We start from the raw sequence: 25,769 nt of genomic DNA, 5'->3' as shown, positions 1-25,769 counted from the left end.
GGATAGGCCACCCACACCAGTATCCATGAGTTTCCCTGGTGGCTCAGATGGTAAAGAATCCGCTTGCACTGAGGGAGACCTGGGTTTGATCCCTGGGTTGGGGAGATCCCCTGGAGGAAGGCATGGCAACCCATTCCAGTATTCTTGCCTGGAGAATCCCCACAGACAGAGGAGCCTAGGACGCTACAGACCATGGGTTCACAGAGAGTCGGACACGGCTGAACAACTAAGCGTAGCATAGCACATGTGTATGTCTCTCTGTTCATTTCAATTGCAAAGCTTATACTATTCTGTAGATGGGATGAAAAGAGAAGTATTAATTCTTTTTAGCTCCATTCTTCAAGTACTATATGGATTAAAGTAAATTGAGTCTTAAAAGATGTTGTGTTATTAATTAACAAAGTTGTGTACTTATTATATTTGAATTCATAAGATGCCTGCCATTTTTAACAACATAAAGCTTCTCTGTCTCCTGTTGTTAACTATTTAAACTTCATATATCTTAAATGGGCTTCCTTGGTGGCTCAGCTGGTTAAGAATCCACCTGCATTGTGGGAGACCTGGGTTCAGTCCCTGGGTTGGGAAGGTCCCCTGGAGAATGGCTACCCACTCCAGTATTCTAACCTGGTGAATTCCATGGACTGTATAGTCCATGGGGTCGCAAGGAATCAGACACGACTGAGAGACTTTCACTTCACTGTCTTAAATAGTCGGTGTATACCTAGATTTTTGCCTCCACGAATGAGTAAAAATTAAATAAATGAGAGCTAGAAAGGATGCAAAGGTAATGTTTCAGACTTAGTTGTATCAACCCATCTGGTGACTGGTGACTTGCTCACACTAAGAGTATCATTGTTTGAATGAGACAGTTGACAGTTCATCTATTTTCAGGACTGTCTGCGTCCTGGTGAGCAAAACTGAAATATCTGAGCATATGACTAGTACCCACTTTCTTAATTCTCCAGTCGTAGCAGCCAATAAACCATCCTTGTTGCATAGTGTGTTCTTAGTAACACAAGAGGGTGGAAGCCTCCAGGATGAGTAAGGAAGACTGTACCTCTGGAGGGTTCACATTTAGATTCCAGTTAATGAGTTTCCAGAAAGTTCTTACAAGATTGATGTAATCTGAGAAGAGTTTTCTGTCAATAGAAACTCCCTCTGTTTCTCCTTTGTCCTTTTATTGCCTGTGTTTATTTTGGGTTCCAGTAAAGATCAAGTGACTGATTGTACAGTGACCAATGAGAAACCTGATGCAAGGAGAAGTGGGGAACCTGGCTTTTCTTCAATTCTGAGTTCTCCTGATGCCCAATTCTCTTGGACTGAAAATAGTTTCTGCCCTGAGAATCTGAGGGGAGGATTCATTTCTTATGTTTTTTTAACCTCCTTTTAATGGCATCTTGATAATACCTTTCTTTGTTTTTCTGTTCTCGTGAGTCTTTGGGGGTGTATTTTCCACTTATGATGTCTGTTTCAAGACTTTGTCCCACCCAGCCTTTCTATTTCCGTCCCATAAAGTGGCTTTCTATGTCGTGTTCCACTCTAGCCTTACCACCAAGAAGTTGTGCAGCCTTAGGCAAATAAGTCATAACCTACGTGAGGGCATTTTCCTCCTTTGTAAATGAAACAGTTTGGTTGGAAAGTTTTTAAGGTTCTGTTAGTTCTGACATTCTCTTCCGAATCTCTGAGATATCTCAAGTCCTCATTGGCACATACACAGGCACTGTTCTGGGTGCTCTTGGGAGTCACAGGGGTCTGCCACTACCCTGAAGGCTCGGGTCCAGTGATTAGGTCACTCACCACTGCAGTTGTCGGAGCTGATCAAGGAACTCTTAACCAGTGTGTTACTGGAACCAACAAAGACAAAGAAAGCTTCATTAAGATGTTGTTGAGTCTTGAATTGGTAGGAGAGGCTTATGAGAACCTGATGGGATTGTGCGAGTGTAGGAAAGTTAGGGAAATTTGTGGAGCTTTGTGCTTAACACTTAAACTTCCTGGATTTAAAGAAGGAATGGATTACATCAGAGGTTCTCAACCTGAAAGTGCACGTGGAAACTTTATAAAAAGAGAGATTACTCAGGGTCCTCTGAGACTCATTAAAGCAGTTCTCTTGGTTGAGGGCAAAGTGACCAGGCATGATGTCTATCTTTTAAAAAGTGTTTCAGGTTATTCTGGTATATATAGACTTGTGATTCACTGGATTTGAGGGTCTCTAAGCTTAATTTTCACCCCAGTTTTCCATGAGTCATGGCAAGGAGCAAATTTTTCCTGTAAAGGGTTAGGCAGTACTTTTTTCAACTTTGTGAGCTATGTGGTCTTTATGCAGTTATTCAGCTAAGCTTGTGTGTGTGTGTGCACACGTGCACACACTCAGTCCTGTTCGACTCTTTGTGATGCCATGGGTGTGGGCTCTCTGTAAGCCCACCAGGCTCCTCTGTCCATGGGATTTCCCAAACAAGAGTACTGGAGTGGATTGCCATTTCCTTCTCCAGGGGATCTTCCCAACACAGGGTTTGAACCTGCATCTCCTGTAGCTCCAGCATTGGCAGGTAGATTTTTTTTTTTTTTTTTTACCACGGAGCCACCTGGGAAACCTAAGCTTTTGTAAGGCAAAGCTAATGTAAACAAATGAATATGGCGTGATTTGGCCATTGGGTCATAGTTTTGCTTACCTCTGGTCTATGAGATAGAATTTACTTTGGAACTGATGGACTATCAGCAAATTATTTTTATCCTGTATATCAACCAGTGATGAATATAAACCTGAAAGATATGTAAAGAATGGTGCTTAATGATAGAGAACTTGGGAAAGTTGTGCTGTTTCAAAGTTAAGATGCTTAGAAAAAATCTTAGTAAAACAGTCAAAACCTTGGGAAAATATTTTAATCTGTTGTTTTAATTTTTTTTGTCTAGTAAATCTCCTCTTCTTGAGATTTCCTTTGAAATATGTTTAATGGACACCTCATAGGCCCAGTTGTATTCACCAACCACTTGCTGATAGCCTATCATATGCTTTTAGAAAATAGTAACTCCAGAATCATCTAAGTTCAAGTTTGAGTAGTAGATATAATAAGTGATATCAGACCTTTTCAGATAGATAAATCAGAGTCCTCCTTTGCCTATTGGCACTTGGTACTGTAATTATTGAAGCTCTTAATTGTTGAAAATAGGCACCAATGTATTTTATATCTCTGTGTTTATTTAAGATGTGCCTTTTTGACATTAGTTGTGTGTTTTTTTTGCACATCCTGCAGTCAGAAAAAAGTCAAATTAACTTGCCACATAATTCACCACAGATTAGGTAGTAAGTTATAATAATTTCTAAAGGGTTAGAATCTATAGTATCGGAGAAGGCAATGGCAACCCACTCCAGTACTCTTGCCTGGCAAATTCCATGGACTGAGGAGCCTGGTGGGCTGCCGTCTCTGGGTTTGCACAGAGTTGGACACAACTGAAACGACTTAGCAGCAGAATCTATAGTATACCAAAAGTAACTCGCTTAAGCTGTTAATAATGTACAGCAATACAGTCCTGACTGACTTGTTAAGGGCTCTAGGAGCATAAGTAATTGGTGCAGAAAGATAGACCAGAGTTTCAAGAATATGTTTTGGGTAGAGAGTCTATTTCCATAATAACCATTATCTCTGAAGTCTATATCCATGGCCTAAAGATTATGCTAATCCCTCTAACGTGGCCTTGGGTCTCAGGTCCCTGTCAGTTGACTCTTGTCAGTTGCTTGATGAAAAGCATCTAGTCTGGGCCTACCAGGAAGAATCTAAGATTTAAAACACGTTAATCCTGCCTTTTATGTACTTGACGTTTTGAAAGTTTCTCTTGCAAAATGTGTGATGTTTTTCACATGGTGTCAGCTTTCTGTTAATAGATGATTGTCTTCACATTTATTTATTGTGATCTTCCTGTAACCACCAGCTATGAGCACTCTTTACAGCACTGCCAGCCAGATCTCAGGCTTTTGCAATATAGATTCCATTGTCATGGCTTTGTGGGTGTTACATGCAGTTTAGGTGTTACTGAACAAATCTGATGGCCTGGTTTCCAAACAACCAAAAGGATGAAAGGAAATAGAACAAATATTTTGTGCAGGGAAAAGAGTCTGGTTTCCTGACTTGCCCTAAAAGAGGCCTTTAAGCCTTTTCTTGCCTCTTTGTTGGTGAAAAGGAAAATCAGGAATTGTTTTCTCTGTCACTAAGTATATCTGTTACAAAGTGAAGTTGCGATGAGGCTATGGAGCAGTCTTTCCCCAAAAGACTTGGTTCTCCTGATGCTTAGATAAGTAATTTAGACATTATCATAAAGATAATGAGATTCATTTTTAAAGATGGGCTCAGGAGAATTTTTGAGTATAATACATGATATAAATAATCATGCCAAAAATTTAAATGAGATGCTTCTCAAGCAAAAACCCCACTTCATTTTGACTAAGCTCCAATTTTGTGGAAAGCCTATGCAAATTATATGAAGTTTTCCTCTTCACGTGAGGAAAACTTGATGATTTGATTGATGATTTGATGTTTCAGTGCCTGAGTCTCATTTTGGCTTCATCATTTACTTCATAAAATCTAAGACATGTGCTCCTACCTAAGCTGGTAATGGCTACATTGAGATTTTGCTGTCAGTGAGCTAGACAGCAATACCTCCTCATTCCTCTATAGGAAATACTTTTCTATGCACAGAAGCAGAAGCTTCAGGTTAAAGAGTTTGCCCAACTCCATCTACAGAACTCTGAAAATGGTCAAATCTGAATTTCCATCCAGTTCCACCTACATAGCTAGACAATGGCACAGCAGTTTTTTAAAATCACCTTAAAATATTTAGACATCCCAAATTAGACATAGGATTCAGTTAGGTTAAAAAGATTAATGAAAACAAGTAGATGAGACTAAAAATAATTTGATATGTTAAAACGTCCTTCTGATCCAAATAGTAATGTATATTTTTAGGGTGAGAGCTGAGGCTACAACTGTAGCCTGGATTTCCTACTAAGTTATAGCACTGCCATTCTCCCTGCTCGGAAACTGCTTTCTGCATGTGAGGTGGAACAATGGGTTAATTCATTATGAACAGAGATTTATTAAGGAACTGCATGATGTTAAACATTTGGTGGGGAAGATATTTAAACAGTGCTTGAGTAAGTTACTGTAATAGGCACAGTGGATTTAACTGAAGCCCCTTAGATGTAAGTTCACTTTCTGCCACTTGCATGGAAACTTTTGAAGGTCCTATACTTAATTTTCTATGCAGAATTTTATTTCTTTTTCTTTCTTCTCTTTGTTTTGGAATATTGTTCCCTGTGTTATACAGTAAATCCTTGTTGCTTATTCTTTTTATATATAGTAGTGTGTATCTGTTAATCCCATGCTCCTAATTTATCCCCCACTTTAGTAACCATGTTTGTTTTCTGTATCTGTGAGTCTGTTTTTGTTTTGTAAATGGATTCATTAGTATTATTTTTTTAGAATTCACATACAAGTGATATGATATAATATTTATCTTTCTCTGTCTGATTTCACTTAGTATCATAATCTCTGTGTTCATCAGTGTTGCAAATGACAGTATTTCATGTTTCATCCTTTTTATGGCTGAATAATATTTCATTGTATTGATATTGTATTGATGTCTTCTTAAGACCTTCTCTTAAGAAGAATCTCCCACATTATTACGTCTCTGTTTCCACACCTGGATCCATCCCTGACTACAGATATGCATCTTTGGTTGTTAAATCAAGTGTAGAAGATATATGACTACTTGTGTTATAGTCATATTTATTTTCTATTTGAGCATGCCTTCCACCGAGTAGAAGAAACCTCAGCAAATTCAGAGATCTTGCTAGAAGTGACTCTATAATCAGTTGTGAGCAGAGTTTACAGGATACCAAGACACCGAGGGAGGGGGTGTCTGGCCCTAGGTTGTCCCTTGTGCTCAGTGACTCCAGGGCTGTCTCTGACCTAGAGGTGTACAGTCCAGGTACTTTGGGTCTTCCTTCTGGTCCTGACTATTAGCTCTCCCTTGGTGAGCCTGCACTCTCTCAGCTGCTTCCACGTCCCTGAGGAATGGAAGACCCCGAGCGGGTCAAAGTATTGGGATTATTTGGCTCCCCCTCATCATCACTCTGGAAATACAAGAAAATCCAAAGCTATGTCAAGTTATCTATGTCTCAACATGCCATGCAGGCATGTCCGCTCTTATGCTCCTATGCCATACAGGCACTGGAGGCTTCTCTAAGCCCTGCCCCATTCCTGTATCCACCTTCAAACTGAGGCACAGGCCTCCGAAGTTCTAAAATCACTCAAATCTACTTGAGGAGAGAACCAGAGTTCAGTTGCAAGGCAGAGCTTCTTTTTAGAGGAACTTGTGCCTCAGCCCATTTGTGAGTCAGATTGTGGGGTGAGGAGAGAAGCTGTTTCTCATCCATCAGATCATCCTTGACTACTGGTTTTTACATTACTGTTTTTACACATCCTTCAGGCTTGTGTCCTTCAGGCTTTGGTTTTTGAATCTTAACAGGCAATATTCTTGTGGCTCAAAATTTTTGAACTATCAATCTCTGACTACAAAGGCATTTTTTTGCAACTTGCAAGACCAGAAATGATTTTCTGTGTACTGGTCTATGTCCCTTCTCCTTTGAGAGGCAGTGGAAGTAATGCGCGAGTTGGAGAGCCTGTGAGGCACGGGGAGTGAGTAATTCATAATATTATCTGGCCACATCGTCCGTTCACTATTTCAGTGGCTGAAAACCTAACCATAATGCAAGTGTCTGCATTGGCCAGCTTTCCTTCCTGTCAGAAAATACTTTAACCCATTCAGTTGAGTGAATGTTCACGGGCTGTAGATGAGTGCCTGTTGTTATGGTAAACTTGTTCTTAGTCAGGGATATTTGACCGTGCTGTGGATAACTATAATAAACTGTCTTGGGGTCATTTTAAGCAACTAGATTATATGAAAGGTGATGAGTTGAAAATTGTATTTTCTCACTTTGATAGGTGCATTCTGTATACCATAGCTGACATTAGAAATTCTGAATTCAAAAAATAAAACAACAACAAAAGAAGTCCTGGGTTAACCATTGCTAATGAAGAATATAATTTGCTGTACTCAGACAAATGCTTACAAAGAAAAATTGTGCATGACATTTTAGTGCTGTCAAAATAGTAGTTTTGATGTCATTTTCTAATAATAACAACACATGCAATTTTGAGTAGTTTTGTAGCAATATTTAAATGTTTTTTGATGCTTGAAAGTGTTAAAATAGGATGGATTTTTGTTATACAGTTCCTTACTTGACGTGCTAAAGCACATAACAACAAAGACTAGTATAAAATTCTTCACAGCACTGACATGCAGAAATGTCAACAGTGTATTTCAATTCAAATTTAATAAAAAAAACTGAGTCAGGATTTAATAAACTCTGAAAATCACCCATAATTTGGAAATTAAAATATTATGTCAGAGGAATAATTATAATATGCCATTTATTTCCTCCTGAGTTATTTTTGATGGACATCGGCTTTGGATATTTTTCACTTCCATTTCTAGTGGGTTTTGGCTTAAAAGGATTCTCTTTTTGAATCTTGAATAATTATTGAAGATAATTTGAAGATATATTCAAGATGAGGGAAATTGAAGCACACAATTCCTAGATAGAATAAAGCTCTTTATAAATATCAGTCTTGATCAGTGCATGTGAAAACAGGCAATACTATTTTCTAAAATGAAGCTTTAAATGTTCAATTAAGGATAAATATTCGAACTTCTCTGATTCATCTATGAGTCATTTCATACTAAAAATGAAGAATTCTTCCCATTTCACCTTTTCATAATGAGAAATAAAAATAATAGAAATGAATGTCCACATCATTTCATCTCACCTGTTTTTTTTGCTGAAAGAATTATTTCTTATTAATATCTAAATAACTACGATGATAATAAATTAACATTGTAAAGAAGAAGGTTAAATTCTCAACTGGCTAAAGGCAGAATCAGCAATTACTTTTAAGACAAAAAATTTCTGTCTAGTAAGCTGTTAATGGGCTACCTGGTGGCTCAGGGGTAAAGAATCCGCCTGCCAGTGCAGGAGATGCAGGTTCGATCCCTGGGTCAGGAAGATCCCTTAGAGAAGGAAATGGCAACCCACTCCAGTATTCTGGCTTAGGAAATCCAATGGACAGAGGACCCTGCTTGGCTACAGTCCATGGGGACACACAGAGCTGGTCACAACTGAGCACAAAGGTGCACTTACTTTAAATATTTTCAATTATGTACTGGATACCTATTATATGCCAGGTTATTTAAAAATCACTTTCCAAATTTTGTAAATTATAATTGCTCAGAGAAATAGGCTGTCATTAAAGAATTTAAGCACTCGTGAAAAATAGTTGAATTTTATAATGCCATTTTCAGCAACATGGGTGCAACTAGAGATGATCTCACTAAGCAAAGTATGTCAGAAAGAGAAAGACAGACACCTTATGATATCATATGTGGAATCTAAAATATGACAGAAGTGAACTTATTAACAAAACAGAAACAGACTCACAGACACAGAGAATGGATTTATGGTTGCCAAGGGGGAGTGATGGATTGGGAGACTGGGGTTAGCAGATGCGAACTGTTATATACAGAATGGACAAACCGCAAGGTCCTATTGTTGCCAAGGGAACTATATTCAATATCCTGTAATAAACTGTAATGGAAAAGAATATGAAAAAGAATTTGTATACATTTGAATAATTGAATCACTTTGTTGAATGCCAGAAACTAACACAACATTGTAAATCAACTATACGTCAATAAAATAAAATTTTAAAAATAATTTTCAAAATGGTTGAATTTCAAATACAGCACTTATACTCAGTCACGTTTTGCTTAGCAGTGGACATTGATTGTTAAGTAATTTAGATTAACAGTGTAATATTTAACTACAGATATATGCCAGTGATTTCAAATTTGTTTGCAGATTATTGTGAAGTTATTAAAAATTTACTGAGCCTCAGGAGTCCACTTACCACCCAGCTGACATAGAATTGTTGATAGTTATTAATGCACTGTAAGAATGAGGAAAGCCTTTTATATAGTGATTTTCAAGTTTGAAACATTTTATTATAACTTATCAGTTGTAGAATATTGTACTACACAATGGTGAAAAAAAGTTTCCCCTTGACATCATCTATTCCATTGAGTAAAGTCTGGCTATTTATGTGTGGCTTGCATAACTGAGAGTTAAGTGATCACAAAAATAAACAGGTTTATAAAGAACCCATTTATGGAAATCCTAGTTAATTCTCTTGGTTAAGCTTTTAGTTCTATCCAATTATTTCCTGTTACTTCATTCAGAAACCTAACAAATAACCAACTGACGAGTAGCTAGTATCACATCCTACGGTTATATTTTAGGAAACATTAAACTAATTTTGACATTCTCTGCAACTCTTATAAAATATTATTTTTATTTCAGATGCGATCTGTGAGCCGAGTCTTTAAGTTTATTGATATGCCAACAGAAGATGGTAAACCTAACAATTCATTCAGACCATCCAAAGATAGTCAACCCTCAAAAGTTATGATCATCGAGAATCAACATGTGAAGAAAGATGACATCTGGCCCTCAGGAGGCCAAATGACTGTCAAAGACCTCACAGCAAAGTACATAGACGGAGGGAATGCCATACTAGAGAACATATCCTTCTCAATAAGTCCCGGCCAGAGGGTAAGATTTAAACATTGCTTGCTTTGTTAAGGCAATGGCACCCCACTCCAGTACTCTTGCCTGGAAAATCCCATGGACGGAGGAGCCTGGTAGGCTGCAGTTCATGGGGTCACAAAGAGTCGGACACGACTGAGCGACTTCACTTCACTTTGCTTTGTTAAACCTGTGTTCAGTAAGTGAATCTCAGTAGCCTAAAGCAGTGTGTGGGCAGAATCCATTTGTAATTCTTATTGTTGACTAGGACCAGTGTTGAACACAAATATTTTCAAGTTATTATATGGAGTCAGTATTGTTTCATGTGAAATTTATTTTGCAGAGTGCTGAATCTGTATAATGGAACCATCTTACTTATTTTTTTAATTGGATTATGCTGCTGCTGCTAAGTCGCTTCAGTCGTGTCCGACTCTGTACCACCCCATAGATGGCAGCCCACCAGGCTCCCCCGTCCCTGGGATTCTCCAGGCAAGAACACTGGAGTGGGTTGCCATTGCCTTCTCCAAGTTATTGCAGTATAGTTGCCGTATAATGTTGTGTTAGTTTCTGTTGTACACCTAAGTGAATTAGTTACATGTATACACTTCCCTGGTGGCTCAGATGGTAAAGTCTTTCTACAATGCAGGAGACCTGGGTTCGATCCCTGGGTCAGGAAGATCCCCTGGAGAAGCAAATGGTAATCCACTCCAGTACTATTGCCTGGAAAATCCCATGGACAGAGGAGCCTGGTAGGCTACCGTCCACAGGGTTGCAAAGAGTCAGACACAACTTCACTTTCACTTTCTTTCATACACATATCCAACTTTTTTTAGATTCCCTTCCCATTTAGGTCACCACAGAGCACTGAGTAAAGTTCCCTGTGCTATACAGTAGATTCTTACTAGCTGTCTATTTTATAGAGTAGTGTATATATATCAGTCTCAGTCCACCAGTTCATCCCATCTCCCCTTGGTAACCGTAAGTTTCTTTGTTGCATCTGTGACTCTATTTTTGCTTTGCAAGTAAGTTCATCTGTACCCTTTTTCAAGATTTCACGTTTAAGAGATATTATACAATATTTATCTTTCTCTTTCTGACTCATTTCACTCTGTATGATAATCTCTAGATCCATCCATGTTGCCACAGATTGCATTATTTTATTCCTTTTTAAGGGCTGATTAAAATTCCATATATATTTGTAACACATCTTCTTTATTCATTCCTCTGTTGATGGATGTTTAGGTTTTTTCCATTTCCTAGCTAGTGTAAATAGTGCTACAGTGACATCGAGGTGCATGCATCCTTTAAAACTATGGTTTTCTATATAGAAGGATGAAATTAGAACACTTCCTAACTACATACACAAAAATAAACTCAAAATGGATTAAAGACCTTAATGTAAGGCCATATACTATAAATAAGAAAAAATATAGGCCAACTATTCTTTGACATAAATTGGAGTAAGATTTTTTTTGATCCACCCCTTCAGTTCAGTTCAGTCACTCAGTCGCGTCCGACTCTTTGCGACCCCATGAACTGCAGCACGCCAGGCCTACCTGTCCATCACCAACTCCCGGAGTTCACTCAGACTCACATCCATCGAGTCAGTGATGCCATCCAGCCACCTCATCCTCTGTTGTCCCTTTCTTCTCCTGCCCCCAATCCCTCCCAGCATCAGAGTCTTTTCCAATCAGTCACCTCTTCGCATGAGGTGGCCAAAATACTGGAGTTTCAGCTTTAGCATCATTCCTTCCAAAGAACACCCAGGACTGAGCTCCTTTAGAATGGACTGGTTGGATCTCCTTGTAGTCCAAGGGACTCTCAAGAGTCTTCTCCAACACCACAGTTCAAAAGCATCAATTCTTTGGCGCTCAGCTTTCTTCACAGTCCAACTCTCACATCCATACATGACTATTGGAAAAACCATAGCCTTGACTAGATGGACCTTTGTTGGCAAAATAATGTCTCTGCTTTTGAATATGCTGTCTAGGTTGGTCATAGCTTTCCTTCCAAGGAGTAAGCGTCTTTTAATTTCGTGGCTGCAGTCACCATCAGCAGTGATTTTGGAGCCCCCCAAAATAAAGTCTAACACTGTTTCTCCATCTGTTTCCCATGAAGTGATGGGACCAGATGCCACGATCTTCATTTCTGAATGTTTTGCCTTTTAATATATGTTGTAATTTTTTGTTGACAAATGGCTCTATATTCTGGGTAAAAGAAACTCAAATGATTAGGCCTTCGACACTATCAGGTTTGGGGTAAAGGGAAGTGTTCTACTGCTCTATAATTATGTCTTAGTCTTTTACTGAGACTGTGCCCTTGGGCTGCACAAGTGCTTCTCAGTTTTTCTCCCCCTTTAGGTGCAATAGTACACTTGTGTGGGCTGGTGCTGAATATTTTCCTTTCTTTGATCAGTTAGGTTCTAATTGGGAAAAAAAAAACCCAAACAAACAGTAGGTTCAGTTCTGGTAAAATACTTTCTCTTGAAGGAGCCTTTGTTAAGAAAAACAGGATGTTCTAGAAGATTATAAATTGTTGTTTCTCACCTCTTCCTGAGGATATCAGAAAATATTTCTGCGTACTTCACTGTGAGATTAACTGTTGGTGGTGGGCTCTTGGAGGTAATACTTACAAAAGGGTGTGCATCTTCCCTGTGAATGGCTCCCTGGGAGTTTTTTTACTCTCAGACTTTACCACACAGAGCCTCCAGCGGTTTGTTTAGATTTCCCTAGGGCTTCCCAGGTGGCACCAGTGGTAAAGAACCTACGTGCCTGGGAGGGAAGTTCGGGAGGGTAGGGACATGGATTCACCTATGGCTGATTCTAGGGATTATATTCAATAGATTCAAGGGATTAGATCCAATAGACAAACTGCCTGAAGAGCTATGGATGGAGGTTTGTGACATTGTATGGGAGGCAGTGATCCAGACCATCCCCAAGAAAAAGAAATGCAAAAAGGCAAAATGATTGTCTGAGGAGGCCTTACAAATAGCTGAGAAAAGAAGAGAAGCAAAAGACAAAGGAGAAAAGGAAAGATACTTGCATTTGAATGCAGAGTTCCAAAGAATAGCAGGGAGAGATAAAATCTTCCTCAGTTATCAGTGGAAGGAACTAGAGGAAAACAATAGAAAGGGAAAGACTAGAGATCTCTTCAAGAAAAATGGATACCAAGGGAATGTTTTATGCAAAGATGGGCACAATGAAGGTCAGAAATGGTGTGACCTAACAGAAGCAGAAGATATTAAGAAGAGGTGACAGGAATACACAGAACTGTACAAAAAAGATCTTCATGACCCAGATCATCATGATGGTATGATCACTCACCTAGAGCCAGACATCTTGGAATGTGAAGTCAAGTGGGCCTTAGAAAGCATCACTACAAACAAAGCTAGTGGAGGTGATGGAATTCCAATTGAGCTATTTGAAATCCTGAAAGATGATGATGTGAAAGTGCTACACTCAATATGCCAGCAAATTTGGAAAACTCAGCAGTGGCCACAGAACTGGAAAAGGTCAGTTTTCATTCCAATCCCAAAGAAAGGCAATGCCAAAGAATGCTCAAACTATGCACAATTGCAGTTATCTCACACGCTAGCAAAGTATTGCTCAAAATTCTCCAAACTAGGCTTCAAAAGTACATGAACTGTGAACTTCCAGATGTTCAAACTGGATTTATAAAGGCAGAGGAAACAGATCAAATTGCCAACATCCGTTGGATCATCAAATAAGCAAGAGAGTTCCAGAAAAATGTCTACTTCTGCTTTCTTGACTACACCAAAGCCTTTGATTGTGTGGATCACCACAAACTGTGGAAAAGTCTTTAAGAGATGGGAATACCATACCTTCTTACCCGCTTTCTGAGAAATCTGTATGCACATCAAGAAGCAAGAGTTGGAACTGGAAATGGAACAACAGACTGGTTCCAAATCAGGAAAATAGTACGTCAAGGCTGTATATTGTCACCCTGCTTATTTAACTTATATGCAGAGTGCATAATGAGAAATGCTGGGCTGGATGAAGCACAAGCTGGAATCCAGATTGCCAGGAGAAATATCAATAACCTCAGATATGCAGATGACACCACCCTTATAGCAGAAAGCAAAGAAGAACTAAAAAGCCTCTTGATGAATGTGAAAGAGGAGAGTGAAAAATTGGCTTCAAACTCAACATTCAGAAAACGAAGATGGTGGCATCCAGTCCTGTTACTTCATGGCAAATAGATGGGGAAACAATGGAAATAGTGAGACACTTTATTTTTTGTGGCTCCAAAATCATGCAGATGGTGACTGCAGCCATGAAATTAAAAGACACTTCCTCCTTGGAAGAAAAGCTGTCACACCAACCTATATAGCATATTAAAAAGCAGAGACATTACTTTGCCAACAAAGATCCATCTAGTCAAAGCTATGGTTTTTTCCAGTTGTCATGTATGGATGTGAGAGCTGGACCATAAAGAAAGCTGAGCACCAAAGAATTGATGCTTTTGAACTGTGGTGTTGTAGAAGACTCTTGAGAATCCCTTGGACTGCAGAGAGATCCAAACAGTCCATCCTAAAGGAAATCAGTCCTGAACATCCATTGAAAGCACTGAATTTGAAGCTGAAACTCCAATATTCTGGCCACCTGATGTGAAGAACCGACTCATTGGAAAAGACCCTAATGCTGGGAAAGATTGAAGGTGAGAGGAGAAGGTGATGACAGAGGATGAGATGGTTGGATGGCACCATCAATGTGATGAACATGAGTTTGAGCAGGCTCTGGGAGTTGGTGATGGACAGTAAGCCTGGCGCGCTGCAGTCCATGAGGTCGCAGAGAGTCAGACATGACTTAAGTGACTGAACTGAACTTGACTGAATCCCATCATGAAGGCTCCACTCTTGTGACCAAATCACCTCCCAGCCACCCTACCTCTACTAGTGTCACATTGAGGGGTTAGGATTTCAATACATGAATTTAGGAGAGAGACAAATATTCAGCCCATTACATGGCAAAAAGACAATATAATATTTTGTGCAGAAAAATAGTTCAGTCTTCTTATTAAAGCACTTTGTCCATAGAAATTACTTTAGTGTTGAGAAATCCTTTTACTCTTTGGGCTCTTAATTTAGTCTTTTACTTCACAGAATCTGTACTTTAAATTTTATTTTCAGTGCATGAGTAATGTAGCAAATATTTCACAAGTTTAACTTAAAAAGAGTAACTTTAAAAAAGAAAATTTATTTTTCCTTTCAGTCTCAAATAATTTTTTCTTAAAAGCTTTTGATTTTTGCCTAAATTTTTAACGTCATTTTCCCCTAACTAGTATCTCTCTTTTCTTTTTCCTTTTCTTTTTCATCTCAAAGTATAGGCTAGGATTTTAATTTAGAGGTAGGTCATTCATGATAAACCTAGATTTATCAAAATGCCTCAGATGACATATTGTATATATTACAGTACTGGTTAGTCCTCTGATTAAATATATTTAATCAGACTTCAAGGCCTAATCTGGGTGAGCTTATCTGCTTTCTCCATTTGTAGTCTCTCTAAAACACTGAGATGCTAGAAACAATTCAAATAATATCAAGGGCTCAGATCATAGGAGCATAGGCACCTAGTATCTGTTTGATTTTTTTAAACACATATGACATTCTGACTTGATAAAAACTGATGTGAAGTATTTAAATCATTCAGTTACTTATACCAGTTTTGTGAAGAGTAGAGTCTCAAGAACTTATTGCATTATAAATTATATTTTATTAATAATAAACAGATCAATCAACATATAAAATTATAGTTATTGTAACTTTAGGGATCTAAATTTCATTTGATTTGACATTTGATTTATAGAGACCACAGGAAGATAAATGATAAACTGTTATAACAGTTTTCAATCTATTGCAGTATTGAAATGGTGAATAAGACTCTCTGGGAAGAAGGTACTGAAACTGTTCCATTCATGGTACAACGAAATTACAACCAGCACCAAATTCAACACTGTTTAACTCTCGACATAACATTGTGATTTATCTTGATCCAAAATTATCAAAGAGGAGGTACATTGAAGTTACTAGAAAACATTGACTTAGAATTAGCATCTGTCTTAAAGGCTTATTTGCAGGAAGTAGTCTGGCCTTATTCAATAGATCACTGAGAAGCCTTAAAACAAATCCCGGAAAAGAATTATTATGTGCCAAGTATATAAACAACAGAAGACTTTGTTAGGTATGAATCAATTAGACATGTTGTTGAAAGCCATGTCTGACTCAATGCAATGCCAGCAGTTCAGCAATATAAGGAAACCAGAGAGATAGCTAAAACTTTATAGAAGTAAAGATTTACAAATTGCCTTAATCCAATTTTATCTTGGTATAAAACCTGGGTTTTCTAAACATTTAAATATTTGCTTCTTAAGGAAAAAGAATGTAGTCATGTACCCTAATCACTAGAATCCTGGCTAATGATTTAAGAGTGTGAAGCTCAAGGAACTTATCATCAAAAGTTCTTGATATGACTTTAGAGCAGGTCCCTTCCTGCTCTTGAATTTCCCTTCCCTACATTTTGTTCATGCCTCGCTATACAAGGCATACTCAGATTGCTTTCTTGGAAAATCATCAAGTATGGTGAATGTGTTTGTACAAAATGGGCTGATTCAGAAGTAGAAGTGTGCATATGAAATTCAACAAGATTTTTAAATTGAGTTAACCAAAATTGACTGTATCCATTTGTTTAGATTTACTAAATAAGTTTATAATAAGTTTATTCATATTCTGCTAAATACGTTTATTCATTCTACCCTTCCCTCCTCTTTTCCTCCTCCCTTTCTTTCCTCTTTCTCCCTCCTTCCCTCCCTTCTTTCATTTCTTCCATTTATCTGCCACCTACTCACCACCAATTTGTCCATCCATCCATTCATCCTTTCATCTGACTGTCTCTCAGTCAGTCCAAATAAGTTTTTTATTTAGCACTTATGTGAACCAACCACTATGCCAGGTGCTGAGAATTCAATAGAAAACAAGATAGATTACCCTGCCCTGTTGAACTTATGTTCTTGGGGTGAACACAAGCAATAATCAAGAAAAGAATAAATAAAATAATAACCAATTGTGATCCATAGTGTGAAGAACCTCAACGCGGTGTTAATGTGTAACATTTTGTTTATCTGATTTCTGTTGTCTCAGAAAATCGGCATGTGTGCAGGTCCCATTATAGGGCTCTTATAATGGACAGAAAGACAGTTGTATCACAATTGTTTATTGGCTTACCCCAAAGACCTAGTTTACTTCCTAGGCCTTTCTGATTGGTATTTAATATGTTAAAGGCTCCTAATTGGTATTCAGTGTTATTACTGTTGTTGATTTGTGTATGTTCTCAAGCATTTATTGCAGTCCCTAATTAGTTCTGATTTAGAAACTGTTACTAGTCTGTAATGAGATAAATATAGAAACTGAGATTAAGAATTCAGAAAATCATGTTTTATTTTATACTTAGCTATGGATTAGAAAGTAAAACACCAAACATAATGAAAGTGTTTACCACAAATAGTGTAAAATGCATGATTCTACAAGACTGTTCAGCTCTTTTGTAAAAAGGCCAAATTAGAAAAAAGAAATAGCAATAATGCAAGGGGAAAGAAAGAACTGTTCAGTGCCACTAAATGCTGAGCAGTTTATTCAGGGTTTCATTAATGACCTTGCTCAGACCATCTTCCTCTAAGTGCTGGGTCTGAGCTGGCATCAGAAGAGTCAGCTCCCTGTGGGCCACCTGAAGCACCTGTTGTCACCTTGCAGTGCACGGCCTTCTCAGTTCCGTGCTGTGTTCTTAGAGTCTATAACTAACAGGAATATTTTTTTTTCTTTCCCTTAATGTCCCTTTTGCTTCCTAAAATTCTGTTCTTGCCAATCAGAATGGATGGAAGAAGTTGATTTGACAACTGTCCAGGCACTTATCCACTGAGAAGTGGCAAGGCCTAGCCTGTCTTTTGTGATAATGTGTAGCTCACTGAATTTATTCCCTCTTGTCAGGCCTGAACTTGGCATTCACTTATTTTATTATGGACAGTATATGAATGTTAGAACCCTTGTGGATTTATTCATCGTCAAACGTGTATTCACATTTGACTAGATCAAGCTGTAGGTCTCTGCTTCTGGCTTGAGCCCATTCTCAAAAATTATGTGCTTTGAGACACTCTGTTTTCTTCGATGTGAAATGGACCTTATTTTAACCTTTTTGCCATTAGTAAAAATCAGAGATAAATGAGCTCAGCATCAGGGATCCAGTCCCTTATGGCTAATTTCTATATTGTCTTCCAGAGTTGCTGTGTTCCAAATCAGTTTTAATCGGAATTGGAAGTATGCACAAAGCTTTGAATGAATAAGTGAGACTTCTTGGGTGATAATTAAAAAAAAAAAATGTTTCCCATGGGTTTTTAAAATTCGTGTACAATATCAGATTGCATTTATGGTATTGTATCTATGTGTCACAGGAGTAATTCCATCACTCTAATATTCTAGGTGGGCCTCTTGGGAAGAACTGGATCAGGGAAGAGCACTTTGTTACTGGCTTTTTTGAGACTGCTGAATACCAAAGGAGAAATCCAAATAGATGGTGTGTCTTGGGATTCAATTACTTTGCAACAATGGAGGAAGGCCTTTGGAGTCATACCACAGGTAAGCAATACAGAAAGACTTAACTAGTAAAAAAGTAACTAAGTACATTTTTCCCATTATTTGACACTTGAACTCAATAAATTCACATTTCCCTGCAAAACATATTCCCTGTGTATTGCTGTCTTTTTTTTTCTGTTATGCAGTCTTTTTATAGAGAGTAAAAGTATTTCTAGAAGTTTGGAATTCTCTGACATACAGTTTTTGAAATATTAATAACTGATAGCTTTTTCCAGAAGATATAAGCCAGAGCCGGAACATGGAGCTTTCGTACTTAGCACCTTTTTTTATTCCTGCCTCAGTGATCTCCAAGTTAGCAATCATAGCAGACTGAGAAATGTTTTGCAAGATGTGAAGTATGCTGCCGAAATAACAAACTCTTGGAAACATTATATAGTGCAATTGAAAATAGAAAGTGTAATGATTGTTGTTTGTTCTTTGAATAGAATGTCAGATTAATCTGTAGCTTTTTTTCAAAAATGTCACTCTTTGATCTGGGTTACAAAGGATCTTCAGCCTCCTGAATGGTTTAGTATCATTCTATCTGTGTTATTATGCAAAAGGGCTTTTTAATTATGCAAGAAATAGCAATAGTTCCATTTTTCCATGACCTTAATGGAAACCAAGAAATGTCTTTACTGGGACTAAGTCTGAAAGGCATGAACTGTATATCTACTAGTATTTGTTCTCATCTCTATGGATATAGTCTCTGTTTTATGATCTCTTTGTACTAATGGGCACTAAGTCCATTCCACTACCATGGTTCTAACAATTCTCTGCTTTTAACACAAAATTAAAATGCCAGGAGCATCTCTGGGTAGATGGACTACAAATCTAACCAGAGAAAATGGCTTGTATTTCCTGATAGATTACCTCTATGGAACATTTGCCCCTTTCATCTAATGAGACACTAAATATTGTAACTGCTAGACAGATGCTTTTAATTCATTTGTCTAGACTTTGTCATGGTGCCAGAAGCTTTATCCTGGTTGAACTTTTGAAAAACAGTATTGTTTCTTCAGAAAAAAGAGAGGGATTGTTAGTGGGTGTGAAGATAAAGAAACACTGGGAATACAAGTATCCCATGGTGACAGCATTAGGCAAGATAACAATGTTGAAGAGCTGGGGATAGAATCTGGTTGTCTAAGAAGCACTGCCATTCAATTGACTCTCTGTTTCCTGATCCCATTTTAAACTACAATAGTGAAGCTTTTGTTCTTTTTTGTTGTTCTTGTTTATACAGATCTGCTCGTTACAGTAACCAAAGCTCTAAGAAATAATTTCAGTTTCATTGGGAATCCTTTTGTTTATCTTACTTGCGATAGAGAGATTTTTGTTTTATTGTATGTTCTATTTGGGGCTTCCCAGGTGGTGCAGTAGTAAAGAAACCGCGTGCCAGTGCAGGGGTCGAAAGTGATGCAAGTTCCATCCCCAGGCTGGGAGGATCCCCTAGAGAAGGAAATAACAACCCACTCCAGTTTTCTTGCCTAGGAAATCCCATGGGCAGAGGAGCCTGGTGGGCCCCTGTTCATGGGATTGCAAAGAGCTGGGCATGACTGAGTTACTGAGCATGCACATGTTCTATTTAGGAACCCAAATATGTAAAGCATGGAGGAGAACCAAGTAGGCTAGAGTTATGAAAATTTTTTATTTTGACTTTCTGTCAACATGAATCTTCCAAACGTCCTTTTCCCCTCTTCCATGGCATCAAGTTTTATTATAAACTAAACAAGAAATACTTTAAGCTATGTGTTTATAAATGTGTGATCATGCTAATAATAAATGTTTCTCATTATACGTGTTTACAACCCTGGATTCTGGGACAGTTTTCCAGTACCACAAGGATGTCTGTAAGACAGAAAGTATTATTTCTTCTATAGTGACATCTTGAGAATGATAAATGAATGCTCAAGAGAGAAAGAGGGCAAACTCCTCAGACCTTTTTAAGATCCAAATCAAGAGATGCTTTTATTTTCCCAACTTTCCTTTAAAAGTTCAGATTAAGTAATTTTTTTTCTTTCGTAGAGTTTGATCTTTAAAAAGCGGCAAGAAGATATTAAAAATCCAGGAAGTATTTTTTTTTTGCTTTCCCATCTTTTTTTTTTTTCTTCTGTCTTCCTGACCTTGCAAAGCCATAGTTCCCCAAGACCTCTGACACTTGAGATATTAGAGACTTCTAGGTCAGTTAGTCACTTGTTTCCAGGTACATGAAACAGGAAACTTTGAACAGGAAACTTTCCTCTCCCTCAAAGTGATCCTGAGACATCAGCTGTGGAATCACAAGATGTCTTTAGTTTTGGCAAGTTCTTACTGTGTGTGTGTGTGTGTTCTTTCCTCCTGTAGCTAGAAATCTTAGAAAAGGTACCAGCGTAGAAAACAGTACATTGTGTACATTTTGAGGTGGCACCTTTTTGAATTTGTTCTGCTTCACCTCTAAGCTCTGAGAGCATGAAGAGGAGACAATGAGGCCTATTGTCAGAGCCCCATTGACTTAGCCAATTGAACACCAAGACTTAAAATTGTTCATTCACCTTGAACCTTGTTAATCACTTAATTCGAGAAAAGCAGAAAAATGTTTATTTTTAGAGCTTCAAATACAAATTTGAAAAGCTGCAAACTATTATTAGGGGATGACTCGGCCTATTCCTGCAGTGAGACTCTTTGATCTGAAAATAATCTGTACCGAAACAGTGTAGTAACTTTTGCTATGAGGGCTATCAGATAGGGTCAAATCATGTATCTGTAGAGCTGAACAATGCTATTGTATGTGCAGCACTTCTCATTCAGTTTCACAGTAATTAACAATTTAATACTTAGTTATTAAACTACTTCCACATGCTTTAAATGATAATAAGTACCATGGGTTCTGTACTTAAGGTACAAGATATCAAGGTCTCAGTCCAGCCCATGAGCGTTCAGTGAGAACTCATTGCTTTAAGTCAGGGATCAGAGGAAGAAGCCAAAATGATAAATAGAGGTAATTAAGTGCAGTGGTGGACAATGAGAGAGAATCATTCACATGAGGAGAGAAAGTCCAGCTCCAAGCTCTGTCGTGGCTGATTCCACCACAGACTGTATCCTTCCATCTTTTGCTCCCGCTGCTGCGCTTTCCTCATCTTGTTAAACTCTCTGTTGCACACAAAGTAAACATTTTACAGCACCATTCCTCTCTGTGCTTTGTCAAGTTAAAAACCTTCTAGGACACCCCTTTCTTCATGAACAATGTTCAGATCTTTCCATTTGTGGTTTAGGTCCCTGATAATCTGGTTTCAACGGCCTTTCTAGTCAGACCCATCACTCTTCACACCCGGCACTTTTAAGTGTCAGTCAGTCTGGGCTTGCTGAGCCACGGGAGATACCTCAGTCTTCTCGCTCATTCCTCTGTCCCTGCATTTCCTCTGTCTGAGATGATCTTTCCTTAGGTGAGTCACTTTGGCATCTCAGAGGTTAACTCTGCCAGGTAGCCTTTTCTAACTCCTTCCCTTCTCCCTTTAAACCTGACTTTAACCCCAACTCTCCACTCCCACGTCCCAGTCCCAAGTGGGATCGAGAACTTTGTTTATAAATCTCTCCTGGCACTTCTCTATGTCTTATATTGGAATTATTTATGTATTTATTCAATTTCCACCCAGTATTGTAAACACTTTGTAGACATGCTAGTTAAGGAAACAGATTTAAACACAAAGTCATCAACAATCAGAAGATTAGCAAGAAGGCTGTAGTAGAAATGCAAAATAAAACATAGATTTTTTTTTCCTCTTACTGTTTTTTCTATCTCTTATATAGAACATACAATAGCTTGCATGGTAGGAATTCATTACCCATATTTTTTGGCTGAGTCATGAAATGCTTGCTGTCATTTCCAACAGGTTGTGGTTCTGCCAGTATCTGTATTTTACTAGTATTATAATATTTGGCAAGTTATTTAATTTCCCTGAGCCTCAATTTCCTTGTCTGTAAAAGGGGTATAATGGTAGTAACTACTTTATTGGGGGATTATGAGGATTAAATGAGTAAAGGAAATTCAACTTACTTAAACTACTTCCTGACATGTGTTAAGTATAATACAATACACTCTGTTGTTCTAGTTACTTTTATTTATAGTTCCTTGAGAATAGGGATCATGTCTCTTTCATTTATGTATTGGAAAGGAAATGAATGAATGAGTATTGACAGTTTCACAGAGAAGATGATGATGAAAGTGGGCCTTAAAGGGTCATAAAATGTCTTGGTTTTAGCAAGGTTTGGGGCAGAGAGTTGTGGAAAGGATATTCTAGGATCCCAGAGAAGTATATTATAAGCCACTACAGAGATGACAACTAGAATAAGAGTTGGGGGGCAGTGGGCAGAGACGACCATCTGTTAGAAAACATTAGGAGAAAGAGGGAGACTGGATTCATACTAAAGTCTAGCGAGGAGTGGGTTGAGTCTTCTTGAGCTGGGAGGTAGGTGGTAAAGAGCAGCAGAAGAGTATGTCCCAGCCTGTGGACAGTGGGATTCAGTAGGCAGGACAGGGAGCAGAGAGATGGGCTCAGAAACTCCCTAGCTGTGATGTGTAAGAGCCTGAACTAAAGTGAATAGGACATAGGGCGTTGGGCGTGGAGTGCCACATTTAAGGGAGAAAAGGAGAATGACTAGTGTGGGTATTAGTACAACACAATTGTACTGTTTCTGAGCCTAAAAGTTGGAAATTCGTGGTAATTTGGTCAGATCTGGAAATCATGTTTTGATGTTATTTTTGAAAGTGTGTATTAAAACACTGTAGTGTAAAATTTTGTGAAAAATGACTTTTCAGAAACATGATTTGAACATAAGTAGTCATTATATACAAATAAATGGTTTGTAATTAAAATTATAATTATTTTAATCAACCTTAAACACTTTTGGCTAATATAATTCGCCTACTGCTTATTACTCAATGTTCCTAAAAGCAAAGCAGCATTTATTTTTAGACATTCTGTAATGCCACCTTAGGATCTTGATTTGTTCATATTGGATGGATTTTAATTGCACAAATTAACTTATAATGGAGTTTTGCAGACATTGCCAAAAGGTGAGATCACAGACACTGTGGTGCTTATAAGAATTTGGATCACATTTTAATAAAGCTATATATAGTCTTTGTACATATGTATATATATATACACACATATATGTATGTATGAAGGTATGTATATATATATTATATATAACATTTTATATATTAAAATATATGTAGGCTTCACAGTTTTGTGCTAGTGGTAAAGAGCCTGCCTGTCAGTTTAGGAAATGTAAGAGTCTCGGGTTTGATCCCTAGATCAAAGGTTCCCTGGAGGAGGGCATGTCAACCCACTCCAGTATTCTTGCCTGGAGAATCCCTTGGATAGAGGAGTCTGGTGAGCTGTAGTCCATAGGGTCACATAGAGTCAGACATGGCTGAAGTGACTTCACATGCTATACATATACATATTTCCCTTCTGAGCCAAAACAAAACAATACTATATTCTTAAAGATAAGTCATTCCTCCCACTTATTTAATTTATCCTACATTTAGTAACCACAGAAGCCAAATCCTTTTTTGTTTTTCATCTGACATCCAAGACTAAAGCATGATGCCTGTTGCTGTGATGTGTGACCAGCTCCGAGCATTCCACCCAGGCTTGCCATCTCTAGTTGAGCGGCTGAGGAGTGAGCTTCAGGGAAGAGATAAGTCAGGTGGTGAACGATGGTACTGTCTTTGTTCTTCCTTGAGTCCCAAGTACTGTTCTTTGTAGTGTACATCAGTTCAATTCAGTCGCTCAGTCGTGTCCGACTCTTTGAGACCCCATGGCTCGCAGCACACCAGGCCTCCCTGTCTATCACTATCTCCCAGAGTTTACTCAAACTCCTGTCCATCGAGTTGGTAATGCCATCCAGCCATCTCATCCTCTGTCGTCTCTTCTCCTCTTGCCCCCAGTCCCTCCCAGCATCAGGGTCTTTTCCAATGAGTCAGCTCTTCACATGAGGTGGCCAAAGTGTACATACGTGCCATTAAATAAACATCAAATATCTGTACATTCTGATTTTCCTACTGCTGAACACTTTCTTGAAAGAGAGGTAGCAGATCATTGTGATTTATAGTTTCAGGGTTTTTTTTTGGCTGCACAATCAGACTGTGCCACCTTGGTCAAACTATATAATTTCTCAGGACTCTGGCTGTTTCATTCATACACTAGGGAGAGGACATAAGTGACCTCCAAGGACGTCTCACCTTTAGAGATGAGTTTGTAGAAACACAAATTTCAGTAGTATAGAAAACAATAAGACACCCACTGGCACCCCTCAGAAACAAGTGAGTGCCAGACGCTATAAGACGAGAGTGGCATGTTTGATTAACTGTATGAAATTGAATTCCGACTGAACTACTTTAATTTTTCTTTAAAGTTAAAATGAAAACATTGATACTATTTTAGTGCTAGACTGTAAACTGTAAACAAAAGACCTGTAAAATTTGTCATGCCACATCACGTTTAGTCGCTTTAGTCGTGTTTGACTCTCTGCGATCCTATGGACAGTAGCCCGTCAGGCTCATCTGTCCATGGGATTCTCCAGGCAAGAATCCTGGCATGGGTTGCCATGCCCTCCTCCTCCTCCAGGGATCGAATCCAGGTCTCCCTCATTGCATGCAGATTCTTTACCATCTGAGTCACTAGGGAAGCATGGTATCAATTCCACTACATCTAAAATTTTTGGATGTCCGAAATTGAAAAGTTAAAATGTTAGTCACTCAGTTGTGTCTGACTCTAGTAGTCCACCAGTCTCTTCTGTCCATGGCATTCTCCAGGCAAGAATACTGGAGTCGGTAGTCTTTCCCTTCTTCAGGGATTCTTCCTGACCCAGGGATAAAACCCAGGTCCTCTGCATTGCAAGCAGATTCTTTACCAACTGAGCCACCAAGGCTTAGTCTAGCTTCAACAAATACCTTTCTTCCTTCATAATTTTGAATATGTATCTATTTTGCATAAAATTAATTAATATGTAACATGTCACTATATGTTTGATAAAGATTACATGTAAAAAATATCAGGCTACTGTGAAGAAGGTATACCTTTTCTCCAGCTGTTACAAAGAAACATTAAAGCTTTAATGGGCTGTTATTATTATTCATTTAAAAACACTAGGTTTTGTTAGCTATTTTTCCATAAGGAAGAAAAATAATATTTGTTGAACTCTATTGATATTTTCATAGTTTTACTTCTTATGTTCCCAACAGCCCATTTATTTATTCAGACAATATTTACTGAGCATACACCATGTAAAACCTGTGTGCTAATGACAGGTTACACAACAGTTATGGTCTAGGAGAAGAGTAAGACATTAAAAACAAAATGCTCCTAATGCATATTTAATTTTATTAGTAATATTCACTGTAAGCTGTGAAAGTAAAGTATGGATATTATGATATCTTATATTGAG

The 25,769-nt window shown here is 38.2% G+C and overlaps 1 protein-coding gene across 1 annotated transcript in view; it reads left to right on the top strand.

The window, feature by feature from the left end:
* CFTR (CF transmembrane conductance regulator) overlaps positions 1-25,769 on the top strand; it is a 184,844-nt gene that overhangs the window by 139,329 nt on the left and 19,746 nt on the right. The window contains exons 22-23 of the mRNA XM_069587941.1: positions 9,470-9,721; positions 18,183-18,338. Coding sequence (XP_069444042.1) covers positions 9,470-9,721; positions 18,183-18,338 — 408 coding nt within the window. The remainder of the gene's footprint in view (positions 1-9,469; positions 9,722-18,182; positions 18,339-25,769) is intronic.

Source organism: Ovis canadensis, chromosome 4, assembly GCF_042477335.2.
Source record: "Ovis canadensis isolate MfBH-ARS-UI-01 breed Bighorn chromosome 4, ARS-UI_OviCan_v2, whole genome shotgun sequence".
Taxonomy (NCBI): Eukaryota; Metazoa; Chordata; class Mammalia; order Artiodactyla; family Bovidae; genus Ovis; species Ovis canadensis.
This window is presented reverse-complemented; position numbering and strand designations above follow the sequence as displayed.